Genomic DNA, 15922 nt, shown 5'->3' with positions numbered 1-15922 from the left:
ATCCCATCTAGCCATGACAATGTTATGCGCAAAGTAAGTGTGCATAGGGTGATTTCTCTACATGTCAATCAAATTGATGAGCCGAAATGAGAGGATTAATTAAACATTGACTGTATATGAAGGGATTAAGTCACCGCGGACAGGATAGCAAGTTTGTGTAATGTAGCAAAAACTGGCTAAATAGTTGAATATTAGATTTTTAAAAATGTGTTATACTATATCTATATCTCCATATATTCTAGATCCTGCTATCATATTTTCTTGTCTGGTACTTCCTTCCTGTGTGCTCCTAAACGCCCGGATATCCCCTATCGCGTTGAGGTAGTTTGACTAATCCACTTGTTGTAACGATAACCAAAGACATTTAGAACCAGGCTGTGACCGGGGATGCAAACGTCCAGATAATAACCATTATCACGATGTATAAAGACATGTGAAGCAGGTATTTCAAGATTTCGCAAAATTGTTTCTAACATGCCTGGTGTCAGAGAAGCTGCGGTCGTAGGTTTTACTCTCGCAGTAACCGGAGGAGTTGGGTATGTCATCTGGACTTTTGTGTCTTCGGGGGTAAAGGCAAAGAAGGCGAAGCCAAAGCCAGAGCAAGAACCAGAGAAAATAGAAAAGGACACTAGAAATGAAACTGCACAAAAAGTACCAGAACGCGCAAAACAAACACCAACAGTCGTAGTAACAGAGGTAGGCTACTTTTTGTTCATCTTGTGCTTGTAAAATATTTATTTTTGATACCTCAGGGATTATGAGGCACGCCTACAGGACGGATGTTTGTGGTTGCTAGTGGAAATAACCTCACCGCAAATTGCCTCGATTTTGGTTGTCTAAATGGGATTCTTGGGACGTCCCAATTCTGACGTTAGCCCATTTGAAGTTGAAACGTTAAGGGTTGTGGTAAGGGTAAGAGTTAAGGTTCAGAGGGCGTTTTTACTTAGTTATAATGAATTCTTATCACTTTACAAGATCCCTGTAACACCTAAAGATTTTGCAATTGTTTTAAGATGACATTCCCTCAGGTGTTGCTTTATTATTCAGGAACGTGTCGAGACCTGACCCTCGGAAACGACCTTCCATTAACCCTGTTGACTCATCAGTATGAACGATTTGTGGTCCATACAACAATAGAGCGATACGAACCTTGTTTTAGCAGGATGTTGTATCCTGTACCTTATGTTATGCCTTATTGGAACGGTTTTATTGATAATATCTGTTGGAAAAAAGTTTGGATGTTGCCAAACACTTACCTAAAGGAAGTTTCCTTTAAAATTATTCATAAATATTGTCCTGCCAACCACTATATGAAGACGTTTAAGAAAAACAAACTCAAATTGTGCCTTTTGTAATGACCATCCAGAAACGGTGTGGCATCTTTTTTGGCATTGTATTCATGTAAGGAAACTGTGGCAAGACATCAGGAGATTTATAATTGAACACATTTATGAAGATCTTACACTATTGTGACGAGATGTACTGCTTGGATTCTTTACCTATGATAGAAATAAGTTGAAACAATTTTATGTAATTCATTTCATTATTCTTTTGGGCAAATGTCATAATCACAAATGTAAATTTCCAAACAAAACACATTTTCTTACCTTACAAAAATAAATTGAACTATATTTTAAGACAATTAATTACTCTACTAACAAAAAATCTGTTATAATTCTAAGTGTATGTATGTCCCTTATGGTCCGTGTGTAATGTGATATTGTACCCCCTAGCCACGCCCCTAGCCCAATTGTTGTTTGTGTATTATTCATATATACTTGTGTTCCTCCCATGTACTTCCTGTATTGATTTGTTGTTAATAAAAATAAAAGATAGCACTTAAGGTTAGGGTTTAAGGTAGCGACGTCCCAAATGTGCCAAAATTGCACTAACCCTAGATTTGAAAGAACTTTACAATTTCTATTGTGAAACTAGTGTCATATGTCTGTCGTTTATAAATATGTAATAAGTAAGCACTCCGATATAGCTTCTTTTCTGTGACAGATTAGTCACTGGAGTGGCTGAAACAACTATTGTCGCTTGGTCAGCTTGACATTATAATAATGTTGCCAGACTGTATCATCATACAGTGGTAACCTGGCCCTATAGTCTATTCTCAGGCAGTGGGTCAGCTTGTACTGACCACATGATGTGACAGTTCAGTTCAGTCTCATTGACTTCTGTAGGCCTATGCCATAAAAGGCTGAAGTAAAGATAAAGCAAGAAACATGATTGTTTTTGGCCTAAATTATTCCACTATTCACAAATTTGATTGGTCACATGCGCCAAATACAACAGGTGTAGACTTTACAGTGAAATGCTTATTTATGACATTCCCAACAGTGCAGAGTTAAAAAGTAAGACAAATATTTTCTGAAGGAAAAGGTAACACAATATAAACAATAACGAGGCTATATACAAAGTGTACCAGTACCGAGTCAATGTGCAGGGGTACGAGGTAGTTGAGGTAATACAGTATGTGGATGTATGTAGGGGTAAAAGTGACTCGGCAATCAGGATATATAATAAACAGGTTAGCAGCTGTGTGTGTTAGTGTCAGTGTAGTATGTGTTAGTGTGTGGGTAGACATTTGCAAGATTCTAGAATGTCCCAGTATCATGGTTTTAATTAACATTAACTCATTACTCTGGATCAGTACTTGCAGATAATACTTCCACATGAGTGACATTTTTGCCTTTATATACTTTATCTTTGCTTATGGGTTAGCAGCCATAGAGATGTGTGGATGATTCTAGTGCCCAAAAGCATGTTTTAGAATGGACATCGCCATTGAGGAATTTTGCCGTTTTGAAGTAGTCAACTTGGTGGGACTTCCAATGGCTTAAGGAAGGAATAACTCAATTATACTTGTGAGCAAGTATGGTGGCAGTAAATCGCCAACCTTGGCTTTATACCTGTTCAAATAACACACTCCAGGTGGCAGTGTGCACCCTTTCAGTTTGTTTACCAACTTATAGAAGTAGTAGAATAAGAAGAAATCGTCTACTTCAAAATGGAGATGGTCTCAATGGCACTTCCTGTGCTCTCATTGATGCCATAATGAGACAGATACAACATTGTGATCTCTATACATCTGGATGGTTACATCTGATGTCTCTTTGTTATTACGTGTCCTCCTAGGTGAAGCCCACAGGAAAGCAAGTCCTGGTGCTTGGCCTTGAAGGGTCAGGGAAGACCAGCCTGCTGCACTGCTTTGCCACGGGGAGTCTGGAGCAGGATGTGACCCCAACACAGGGCTTTAACGCTGTGTCCATCAATAGGGAGGACCTGCAGATCGAGTTCCTAGAAAGTGAATGCAACCTGCACATAACAATGATGAGAGTACAGAAAGTGTTAATTATCTGGATGACCATGATAAGAAGAAATGGGTCTCATTAGTGGAGACCTTAATTCAAACTGTTAAATATGAAAAATGTCAAATGAGTTCATCATTCAATATGCATTCATAGTATTTTCTTGTTTCACAAATGTACAAAAATGACTTCTATGATACCTTGTGGTGAAGAAATTAAATAAAAAAACATGGCATATTTTGCAGTTGGCGGCACAGAGAACCTGCAGCCCTATTGGAAGAGGTACATGTGCAAGGCTATGGTGCTGGTGTTTGTGGTGGACTCCTCAGACGCCGCCCAGTTCCCTTTGGCTAAGAAGCATCTCCACGAGCTACTCGAAACCGACCTTTACCTTCCCTTAGTGGTACTAGCCAACAAGCAGGTGAGACTGACATAAGACTCCCATCTCAAGTGTCATTCCTTGATTCATCATGTCCTCTCTCCTGGCCTCCTTCTCAAAACGCATTGAAAACCCAAAGGGGCGTAACCCTAGAACTTCTCCTTCAATGCATTTTATGAACGAGATAAGCAGAAAGGACATGAGGAATCGAGGGAAGACAATTCAGAAAGGGCAAAGGGTTGCATCTCAATAGTCTTGTGGGCATTTCCTTTCCTCGTCGCCTCTTTTTTTTCCTTGCCTATGAGATACTGCACCTGCTCCAGTGTCTTACCTCTGGTTTGTTCCGGTTATTCCTCCATCTCCAGGATAACCAAGGGGCCTGCAGTATCACAACGCTCCATGAAGCCCTGTCCCTGGAGGAAGTGGGGGACCAGCGCAAGCTCTTCCTCATTGGCACCCATGTCAGGAAGGGGGACACAGAGGTGAACTCTGCTGTGCAGGACGCACGGGACCTGATCATTCAAATGGTGCAGGATGGTAGATAGACTCACCATCTAGTCATCAGATACAGATGTAGGATCTTAATTTGATCACTATTTTGTTGCTGAGAATCTTCCTGCAGAGCAGGAAATGCACATTTGTAGTGCATTTGCATTTTAAAAAGGCTTATAAAGTTGGGAATTTCCACTTGAAATGTTTGACTTGATTTTCCCTAATGAAAAATATCAACTTCCTATAAAAATGTATAATTATAATCCACATAATAATTAATATTTCCTGTTGCTGCAGGATTATTTTCCTGCTGTAGCAAACTGGCTCAAATTAAGATTCTACATCTGTATGAATGACCCGCTGACTGAGAGGGGATATCTTACTTTAATTTTACCCCTGTTTTTGCTTGCCGTCATTTGTTTTGATAGCACTAGTTACAAGCTCTATTGACAGACACCATGATAGTGAAAGGCCTCATTCACATCTGTAGAATGATGATGATTCCAGAGAAGCCAAAAGCAGACAACGTGCTTATGGTCAAACTCATTTACTGGCAATTACATTAATTCATTAATTGATGATCATTTACTTGTTTTTCACATTCAGACACAATATTTCAAGGATGGTCTCAACATCCTTACCTATAGGGATTTAATTGATATTGCTTTGTGGTCATCAAAGATCTTCTCTTAGTGCTATCTACAACTGTTGAGAACAATGTATGTTACATGTTTAGAGTCAGTGCTGCTAGGTAGTATGTTGAAGACTCTTTCAAGGTACATAGAATTATTTTTGTTATTTTGCATAATAAAAGTTAAGTATTGACTATATCGTCTTGAAGGGGAACTTGCTACATAGTTATATTTTCTTAAAACCAATTTGATTGTTGTGTAACCAAAGCAATCCATCCACATATTTATTTGAAGCATTTTAAAAATGCCAAAGTACAATTTTTCATGTGTCTAGGCATGTTTATTTGGCTAACAATGTTTTGCCTTGGACTTAATTGAAGCTTTTACAGGAATAACTCTAAATATAAGCACAAAAAGTGCTTCTTGTTTTCATGTTTAACACTGGTAAAACTACTGGTATAATCTTGAGAAATAAGCTGGTTTGAAGTGCACTACTGAACAATTAATTTGTATGCCATGACTACAACAGACCTCCAAACCATTTCTGTCATTTAAGCATAAAAAAAACTCATTTTTTGCAACTATTTTTCTGTTTTGTCACACCTGGTGATGTAAATAAAAACCCTTGTTGTAAATGTCGGTGTGGCTCAAAGTTTTGTATATAGGCTTTGACATATAACTTATTTTTGGAGTTAATGTACAGCTAACCATAAATACTTCAGTCATTCTTTGACCTCATATCACTTTGAATTTGACATCCTTTATTGGAAGTCTTGAGAGAGAAGATCGGCTCACTCCGGTTTCAACCTGCCACACTCAAGTACAGTTGAAGTGGGAAGTTTACATACACTTAGGTTGGAGTCATTAAAACTAGTTATTCAACAACTCCACTTTTTTTTTAACAAACTATAGTTTGGCAAGTCGGTTAGGACAATCTACTTTGTGCATTACACAAGTAATTCTTCCAACAATTGTTTACAGACAGATTATTTCACTTAGAATTCACTGTATCACAATTCCAGTGGGTCAGAAGTTTACATACACTAAGTTGACTGCCTTTTAAAAAGGTTGGACAATTCCAGAAAATAATGTAATGGCTTTAGAAGCTTCTGATAGGCTAATTAACATCATTTGAGTCAATTGGAGGTGTACCTGTGGATGTATTTCAAGGCCTACCTTCAAACTCAGTGCCTCTTTGCTTGACATCATGGGAAAATCCAAAGAAATCAGCCAAAAAATTGTAGTCCTCCACAAGTCTGATTAATCCTTGGGAGCAATTTCCAAACGCCTGAAGATACCATATTCATCTATACAAACTGTTTGGCCATAATGACCATCGTTATGTTTGAAGGAAAAAGGGGGAGGCTTGCAAGTCGAAGAACACCATCCCAACCGTGAAGCACGGGGGTGGCAGCATCATGTTGTGGGGGTGGGTGGACTGGTGCACTTCACAAAATAGATGGCATCATGAGGCTGGAAATTATGTGGATATATTGAAGCAACATCTCCAGACATCAGACAAGTTAAAGCTAGGTCGCAAATTGTTCTTCCAAATGGACAATGACCCCATGCATACTTCCAAAGTTGTGGCAAACTGCCTTAAGGACAACAAAGTCAAGGTATTGGAGTGGCCATCACAAAGCCCTGACCTCAATCCTATAGAAAATTTGTGGGCAGAACCCGAAAAAGCATGTGCGAGCAAGGAGGCCTAAAAGCCTGACTCAGTTACACCAGCTCTGTCAGGAGGAATGTGCCAAAATTCACCAAACTTATTGTGGGAAGCTTGTGGAAGGCTACCCGAAACGTTTGACCCAAGTTAAACAATTTAAAGGCAATGCTACCAAATACTAATTGAGTGTATGTAAACTTCTCACCTACTGGGAATGTGATGAAAGAAAGAAATGCTGAAAGACATTATTCTCTACTATTATTCTGACATTTCATTTTCTTAAAATAAAGTGGTGATCCTAACTGACCTAACACAGGGAATTTTTACTACGATTAAATGTCAGGAATTGTGAAAAACTAAGTTTAAATGTATTTGGCTAAGGTGTATGTAAACTTCCGACTTCAACTGTACTTCAGTCCTGCCATGTGACTTCTAATGTCATATCAACAACACAGACCATTGTGATCCAGCAGGTGAACTCAACCTGGTGCATTATAAAGCCTTTCCATCAGGCAAACAAGGTATCTGGAAAAACAGCTACGTTTGACGGGGCATGTTGTCCAAATGCGCATGCTGATCATTATGTTATCCAAAATGTTCTTGGATGGAGAATTTCCCTTTCTTTTAATCATAAGGGCATAAACCCAAATTAATAGTATTCTCCAAACAATTTTCTCTTTTGTGGGATTTTAATACCGATCTCGTCCATCAGGGAATTCTTTATGAATTCCCTGATGAAACTGAAAGCAAGATACAATAACTACTACGTTGTTATTGATTTTCTTTGTATTGTGAGGATAAAGTGGAACAGGTGATAATGAACTGAAACATTCTTGTAGGATCCTGGAACTGGCACAACACAAAGAGTCCAAAACACTGGGGGTCACAACACCTTGGTAAGTAGGCTACATTCATAGTGAACATGTTTGAGCTATTTTCCCTATTGAATTTCACACCTTGAAAGTCTATTTTGTCATTGATCCAATGCTTACTCGTGGCAACCAGGAGTCGAGCCCCTGTCTTACTCAGCGCTGGAAGCAGTTCCAGCAGAAATAAGCCAATACCTACCTAAGCACTAAAGATACTTCTCAGCATGGGAGAAACACCTAAGGGAATTGTATACTAATTACACCCAGGCTGAACATTATTGATGACTCCATCAAAAGTATGAGCCAACTGTTGTAAGAAGAAAAGCATTTAAGTGCTCCATACATTACCAAATGATTGTGCAGTGTCACTACACAATTGTGAAAATGCCTGCTAAGTCTAAATATTGGTCTGTCCTAAAAGCTTGCATCAGATACAGGAGATTTGGCTCTGAGCTCCTATCAAGTGCAGGAAATACTCCTCCCAAATGAAAAGTGACATACACACATCCACACATTCATGCTACCACACACTACAACTGCTGCTACCAGACTCCTGTTAGGATTGCTAAATACTGCACAATTTAAACACTTGCCCCCCCCAATCCCCCCTTCCACGAAACAAGTGTACATTCTGGACTATAAATTGTGCCTTCCTGTATTATACTTATGCTAAAATGTTTATTCTATTCTACTGAGCAACTTACTTTATGTTCGTATTCTTATCATTGATTATTTCTTATTGTTGCTGCATTGTCCAGAAGGAACCTGCAAGTAATCATTTCGCTGGATGTTGTATACCATGTGTATCCAATACATACGACTAAAAAAAACATGAAACTTGAAAATGATGTTCAGGCTATTTGCCAATTTCCTGCATCCTCATTGGAGGTGACTGCTCCAGATACAGTACATCCATTCGAATTAAGGAGATATCTGTTGGTCAGGTTCAGAACCTGTATTAGATTACCTACTTACTTTTTTGTTTCTCAGCTATCAAGCTAAATCTGTAAGGAACATTAGACCAATAATTCAATCAAAGTTATTTTCAGGAAGCCCTGCCTTGTTAAATAAGCCATTCATTGAATTGAAAAGGCAACAATTGCCAGTAAGTGAGATTGAATGGCCAGTGTGGCCACAGTCAAGCTGATATCATTGTTTCTGTGCTCATTGAATTCATGTCTTAATGTGCTGCAGAAAAAACGTATTCTCAAGTGTTCCAAGTGGTTGTAGTTGCACCACATTACGTTGCCTGGCTACCCAGACTCCTTGCTCCGGACAAACGCTACACTATGCCCATGGACGTTCGTTTCCTCTCTGCAATGAGTCTGGATCTGAGTACCTCCCGACTCTTCACAAAATTCAAACACATTTGTGGCCATCTGATTGGTCCAGAAACCAATGGGTTTGGCTACAGCCAGAACACACGTGAGTTAATTGTGATTGGTCCAATCGCTGATGACTTTGTTTCGTACAACGCCCCTCGTGCCCCTCGTCACCACATATGACTTCAATGATGGCAGTCTCAGACTAAAGTATGTAGCCAGAACGACAGAGCAGTGGAATAATTTAGTGTGAGTCGTCAGACTACCACATAAACCTACTAGATAATTGGAGACAAATATTTGATATTCTTCAAATGTGCAGTTTATGACTAAACTATTAAGTCTAAATGAGATTACAGAAAAAGTTAATTTAGTTCCCTGGGTGCTGCCTGTAGGCAAGAGAGGTGGGCATGTCACCCTCACAATGTGTCATAATCCATATCTCGATAAACAATAAAACTATTTACTGACATGTTGATCAGGGTCAACAGAGTCAGATCTGTCTATTCACCCCTCTAAAACACTTGCATCATTAGTGATGCATTTAACCCTTCCATTTGTCCATTGAAAGAGGAGGTTATGTATTATCACTCTGGCATGATGTGACATCCTTTAGCCCAAAGACATGGACAGTAAGTGCTCATATTTTGTTATTCGAAAACATAATGTTAACTTTCACTGCTATGCGGATGACACACAGCTGTACATTTCAATGAAACACGGTGAAGCCCCAAAATTGCCCTTGCTAGAAGCATGTGTTTCAGACATAAGGAAGTGGATGGCTGCAAACTTTCTACTTTTAAACTCGGACAAAACAGAGATGATTGTTCTAGGTCCCAAGAAACAAAGAGATCTTCTGTTGAATCTGACAATTCATCTTAATGGTTGTACAGTCGTCTCAAATAAAACTGTGAAGGACCTCGGCGTTACTCTGGACCCAGATCTCTCTTTTGAAGAACATATCAAGACCATTTCAAGGACAGCTTTTTTCCATCTACGTAACATTGCAAAAATCAGAAACTTTCTGTCCAAAAATGATGCAGAAAAATTAATCCATGCTTTTGTCACTTCTAGGTTAGACTACTGCAATGCTCTACTTTCCGGCTACCCGGATAAAGCACTAAATAAACTTCAGTTGGTGCTAAATACGGCTGCTAGAATCCTGACTAGAACCAAAAGAATTGATCATATTACTCCAGTGCTAGCCTCTCTACACTGGCTTCCTGTCAAAGCAAGGGCTGATTTCAAGGTTTTACTGCTAAACCACAAAGCATTACATGGGCTTGCTCCTACCTATCTCTCTGATTTGGTCCTGCCGTACATACCTACACGTACGCTATGGTCACAAGACGCAGGCCTCCTAATTGTCCCTAGAATTTCTAAGCAAACAGCTGGAGGCAGGGCTTTCTCCTATAGAGCTCCATTTTTATGGAACAGTCTGCCTACCCATGTCAGAGACGCAAACTCGGTCTCAACCTTTAAGTCTTTACTGAAGACTTATCTCTTCAGTGGGTCATATGATTGAGTGTAGTCTGGCCCAGGAGTGGGAAGGTGAACGGAAAGGCTCTGGAGCAACGAACCGCCCTTGCTGTCTCTGCCTGGCCGGTTCCCCTCTTTCCACTGGGATTCTCTGCCTCTAACCCTATTACAGGGGCTGTCACTGGCTTACTGGGGCTCTCTCATGCCGTCCCTGGAAGGGGTGCGTCACCTGAGTGGGTTGATTCACTGATGTGGTCATCCTGTCTGGGTTGGCGCCCCCCCTTGGGTTGTGCCATGGCGGAGATCTTTGTGGGCTATACTCAGCCTTGTCTCAGGATGGTAAGTTGGTGGTTGAAGATGTCCCTCTAGTGGTGTGGGGCTGTGCTTTGGCAAAGTGGGTGGGGTTATATCCTTCCTGTTTGGCCCTGTCCGGGGGTGTCCTCGGATGGGGCCACAGTGTCTCCTGACCCCTCCTGTCTCAGCCTCCAGTATTAGGGTCAGTTTGTTATATCTGGAGTACTTCTCCTGTCCTATTCGGTGTCCTGTGTGAATCTAAGTGTGCATTGTCTAATTCTCTCCTTCTCTATTTCTTTCTCTCTCTCAGAGGACCTGAGCCCTAGGACCTTGCCCCAGGACTACCTGACATGATGACTCCTTGCTGTCCCCAGTCCACCTGGCCGTGCTGCTGCTCCAGTTTCAACTGACCTGAGCCCTAGGACCATGCCCCAGGACTACCTGACATGATGACTCCTTGCTGTCCCCAGTCCACCTGGCCGTGCTGCTGCTCCAGTTTCAACTATTCTGCCTCATTATTATTCGACCATGCTGGTCATTTATGAACATTTTAACATCTTGGCCATGTTCTGTTATAATCTCCACCCAGCACAGCCAGAAGAGGACTGGCCACCCCACATTTGCTCTCTCTAATTCTTTCTTTCTTTCTCTCTCTCGGAGGACCTGAGCCCTAGGACCATGCTCCAGGACGACCTGACATGGTGACTCCTTGCTGTCCCCAGTCCACCTGGCCGTGCTGCTGCTCCAGTTTCAACTATTCTGCCTCATTATTATTCGACCATGCTGGTCATTTATGAACATTTGAACATCTTGGCCATGTTCTGTTATAATCTCCACCCGGCACAGCCAGAAGAGGACTGGCCACCCCACATAGCCTGGTTCCTCTCTAGGTTTCTTCCTAGGTTTTGGCCTTTCTAGGGAGTTTTTCCTAGCCACCGTGCTTCTACACCTGCATTGCTTGCTGTTTGGGGTTTTAGGCTGGGTTTCTGTACAGCACTTTGAGATATCAGCTGATGTACGAAGGGCTATATAAATAAATTTGATTTGATTTGATTTGATTTTCCTGCAGGAAAGAGGGGGTGATGAGCTCCTCCAAGAAGACACTACATCCTTCCTCCTAGACCGCCCAGTATGAGCGCATTGTCCGCCTGGCAACACCAAAGACCAGGTCCCGAAGCTTCCAGGAAATGGAGTAAAGTGGAAAATGTGATCAAAACATGCCCAGTCCATGTTGTTAAATACTAGAGTATACACAAGCATGCCACTTGGCCCAGATCTAAAATTAGCCTCCTTCTTGGACTAGGAAGCCAATATTTTGACATGTTATTTCAGTAGCGAGCTGTGGCTCTGGGAGTGAGGAAACGATGGTGAGACAATAGGGGTTATTGTCCAAAGCTCAGGCCCCTGGGACATTCACAGACAGCCACATAAGTATTTTTATAATTCTTGAAGCGCAACAGCACATATTTGGGCTCAAGCCTCCTAGAAAAGTTTCTCAAGCTTGCACACCAGATCGAATATGAAAAACAATATGCCTGTTTGTTTTCATAATTCTGCGTCACACTCTCCAATGGGCATGGCCGTAAAAGAGGAGATGTTTGAGGTCAGGGTGGAGGGCAATGTTTGTGTTTGTGTTGTTCCTGATGCTTCATAATGTTTAACGGTGATCCTGCATTTAGAAATAGGAATATTAGAATCTCTGTGGTTCCACAGGCCTCCTCACACGTTGTGGTATGTGTCATGTTTGTCATTTATTGTCATGTCTTGTCCCTGTGCTCCCCATGCTATTCGTTTCCCTCTGCTGGTCTTGTTTGGTTCTATCCCTCTCTCTCCCCCTCCCCCTTTCACTCTCTCGCTCTCTCTTCTCTCTGTCGTTCCGTTCCTGCTCCCAGCTGTTCCTGTTCCATCGGTTCCTTGTTTTGTATTCCATGCTGTAATTGCGTTTCGCCCTGTCCTGTCGTGTTTTTTGCCGTGATTGTGTATCACCCTGTCCTGTCGTGTTTTGTGCCTTCTTCAGACGCTGCGTGTGAGCAGGTGTCTCAGTTGACTACGGCCTGCGCCTACCCGAAGCGACCTGCAGTCTGTGGCCGCTTCTCCAGTTGTTTTCCCCTCTACTATCTAGAGGATTTCAGTTATTCGGTTTTGAGCATTAATAAACTCTGTTTCTGTTAAGTCGCGTTTGGGTCCTCCTTCACCTGCATAACAGAAGGAACCGATCAAAGAATGGACCCAGCGACTTCTGACGCTCGTTACACTGCCGTCGAGATCCAAGGAGCCATGCTCGGCAGACACGAGCAGGAATTGTCCGCTGCTCGCCAGGCCGTGGAAAACCTGGCTGCTCAGGTTTCCGACCTCTCTGGACAGTTCCAGAACGTCTCGTGCCACCTGTTACTTCCTGGCCTGCCGAGCCTCCAGAACCTAGGGTTAATAACCCACCTTGCTACTCCGGGCAGCCCACTGAGTGCCGCTCCTTTCTCACGCAGTGTGAGATTGTGTTCTCTCTCCAACCCAACACATACTCTAGAGAGAGAGCTCGGGTTGCTTACGTCATCTCACTCCTCACTGGCCGGGCTCGAGAATGGGGCACAGCTATCTGGGAGGCAAGGGCTGTTTGCTCTAACGATTTCCAGAACTTTAAAGAGGAGATGATTCGGGTTTTTGACCGTTCAGTTTTTGGTGGGGAGGCTTCTAGGGCCCTGGCTTCCTTATGCCAAGGTGAACGGTCCATAACGGATTATTCCATTGAGTTTCGCACTCTTGCTGCCTCTAGTGAGTGGAACGAGCCGGCGCTGCTCGCTCGTTTTCTGGAGGGACTCCACGCTGTGGTTAAGGATGAGATTCTCTCCCGGGAGGTTCCTTCAGATGTGGACTCTTTGATTGCTCTCGCCATCCGCATAGAACGACGGGTAGATCTTCGTCACCGGGCTCGTGGAAGAGAGCTCGCATCAACGGTGTTTCCCTGCTCCGCATCGCAGCCATCTCCCCCTCTGGCTTTGAGACTGAGCCCATGCAGCTGGGAGGGATTCGCATCTCGAATAAGGAGAGGGAACGGAGGATCACCAACCGCCTGTGCCTCTATTGTGGAGTTGCTGGACATTTCGTTAATTCATGTCCAGTAAAGCCAGAGCTCATCTGTAAGCGGAGGGCTACAGGTGAGCGCAACTACTCAAGTCTCTCCATCAAAGTCCTGTACTACTTTGTCGGTCCACCTACGCTGGACCGGTTCGGGCGCTACATGTAGTGCCTTGATAGACTCTGGGGCTGAGGGTTGTTTCATGGACGAAGCATGGGTTCGGAAACATGACATTCCTTTCAGAGAGTTAGATAAGCCTACGCCCATGTTTGCCTTAGATGGTAGTCATCTTCCCAGTATCAGATTTGAGACACTACCTTTAACCCTCACAGTATCTGGTAACCACAGTGAGACTATTTCTTTTTTGATTTTCCGTTCACCGTTTACACCTGTTGTTTTGGGTCATCCCTGGCTAGTATGTCATAATCCTTCTATTAATTGGTCTAGTAATTCTATCCTATCCTGGAACGTTTCTTGTCATGTGAAGTGTTTAATGTCTGCCATCCCTCCCGTTTCTTCTGTCCCTACTTCTCAGGAGGAACCTGGCGATTTGACAGGAGTGCCGGAGGAATATCATGATCTGCGCACGGTCTTCAGTCGGTCCCGAGCCAACTCCCTTCCTCCTCACCGGTCGTATGATTGTAGTATTGATCTCCTTCCGGGGACCACTCCTCCTCGAGGTAGACTATACTCTCTGTCGGCTCCCCGAACGTAAGGCTCTCGAGGATTATTTGTCTGTGTCTCTTGACGCCGGTACCATAGTGCCTTCTTCCTCTCCGGCCGGGGCGGGGTTCTTTTTGTTAAGAAGAAGGACGGTACTCTGCGCCCCTGCGTGGATTATCGAGGGCTGAATGACATAACGGTTAAGAATCGTTATCCGCTTCCCCTTATGTCATCAGCCTTCGAGATTCTGCAGGGAGCCAGGTGCTTTACTAAGTTGGACCTTCGTAACGCTTACCATCTCGTGCGCATCAGAGAGGGGGACGAGTGGAAACGGCGTTTAATACTCCGTTAGGGCATTTTGAGTACCGGGTTCTGCCGTTCGGTCTCGCCAATGCGCCAGCTGTTTTTCAGGCATTAGTTAATGATGTTCTGAGAGACATGCTGAACATTTTCGTTTTTGTCTATCTTGACGATATCCTGATTTTTTCTCCGTCACTCGAGATTCATGTTCAGCACGTTCGACGTGTTCTACAGCGCCTTTTAGAGAATTGTCTCTATGTAAAGGCTGAGAAGTGCTCTTTTCATGTCTCCTCCGTTACTTTTCTCGGTTCCGTTATTTCCGCTGAAGGCATTCAGATGGATTCCGCTAAGGTCCAAGCTGTCAGTGATTGGCCCGTTCCAAGGTCACGTGTCGAGTTGCAGCGCTTTTTAGGTTTCGCTAATTTCTATCGGCGTTTCATTCGTAATTTCGGTCAAGTTGCTGCCCCTCTCACAGCTCTTACTTCTGTCAAGACGTGTTTTAAGTGGTCCGGTTCCGCCCAGGGAGCTTTTGATCTTCTAAAAGAACGTTTTACGTCCGCTCCTATCCTCGTTACTCCTGACGTCACTAGACAATTCATTGTCGAGGTTGACGCTTCAGAGGTAGGCGTGGGAGCCATTCTATCCCAGCGCTTCCAGTCTGACGATAAGGTTCATCCTTGCGCTTATTTTTCTCATCGCCTGTCGCCATCTGAGCGCAACTATGATGTGGGTAACCGTGAACTGCTCGCCATCCGCTTAGCCCTAGGCGAATGGCGACAGTGGTTGGAGGGGGCGACCGTTCCTTTTGTCGTTTGGACAGACCATAAGAACCTTGAGTACATCCGTTCTGCCAAACGACTTAATGCCCGTCAAGCTCGTTGGGCGTTGTTTTTCGCTCGTTTCGAGTTTGTGATTTCTTACCGTCCGGGTAGCAAGAACACCAAGCCTGATGCCTTATCCCGTCTGTTTAGTTCTTCTGTGGCTTCTACTGATCCCGAGGGGATTCTTCCTTATGGGCGTGTTGTCGGGTTAACAGTCTGGGGAATTGAAAGACAGGTTAAGCAAGCACTCACGCACACTGCGTCGCCGCGCGCTTGTCCTAGTAACCTCCTTTTCGTTCCTGTTTCCACTCGTCTGGCTGTTCTTCAGTGGGCTCACTCTGCCAAGTTAGCGGGTCATCCCGGTGTTCGAGGCACTCTTGCGTCTATTCGCCAGCGCTTTTGGTGGCCGACTCAGGAGCGTGACACGCGCCGTTTCGTGGCTGCCTGTTCGGACTGCGCGCAGACTAAGTCGGGTAACTCTCCTCCTGCCGGTCGTCTCAGACCGCTCCCCATTCCTTCTCGACCATGGTCTCACATTGCCTTAGACTTCATTACCGGTCTGCCTTTGTCTGCGGGGAAGACTGTGATTCTGACGGTTGTCGATAGGTTCTCTAA

General features: G+C 43.4%; 1 protein-coding gene across 1 annotated transcript; it reads left to right on the top strand.

The window, feature by feature from the left end:
- Positions 1-289: 289 nt before the first annotated feature.
- LOC123993464 (ADP-ribosylation factor-like protein 9) lies at positions 290-5452 on the top strand. Its single transcript, XM_046295637.1, has 4 exons — positions 290-696; positions 3142-3310; positions 3560-3735; positions 4059-5452. The coding sequence occupies exons 1-4, from the start codon at positions 475-477 to the stop codon at positions 4236-4238; spliced, it is 747 nt and encodes a 248-aa protein (XP_046151593.1). The 5' UTR covers positions 290-474; the 3' UTR covers positions 4239-5452.
- The last annotated feature ends 10470 nt before the right edge of the window (positions 5453-15922 follow it).

This window comes from Oncorhynchus gorbuscha, linkage group LG13 (genome assembly GCF_021184085.1).
Source record: "Oncorhynchus gorbuscha isolate QuinsamMale2020 ecotype Even-year linkage group LG13, OgorEven_v1.0, whole genome shotgun sequence".
NCBI lineage: Eukaryota > Metazoa > Chordata > Actinopteri > Salmoniformes > Salmonidae > Oncorhynchus > Oncorhynchus gorbuscha.
This window is presented reverse-complemented; position numbering and strand designations above follow the sequence as displayed.

Excerpts from the sequence above, each read along its gene's own strand:
- LOC123993464 (XM_046295637.1), top strand. The coding sequence starts at position 475 with ATGCCTGGTGTCAGAGAAGCTGCGGTCGTAGGTTTTACTCTCGCAGTA. Across the intron at positions 697-3,141 it reads CAACAGTCGTAGTAACAGAG|GTGAAGCCCACAGGAAAGCA; the intron begins GTAGGCTACTTT and ends GTGTCCTCCTAG. Across the intron at positions 3,736-4,058 it reads TGGTACTAGCCAACAAGCAG|GATAACCAAGGGGCCTGCAG; the intron begins GTGAGACTGACA and ends CTCCATCTCCAG.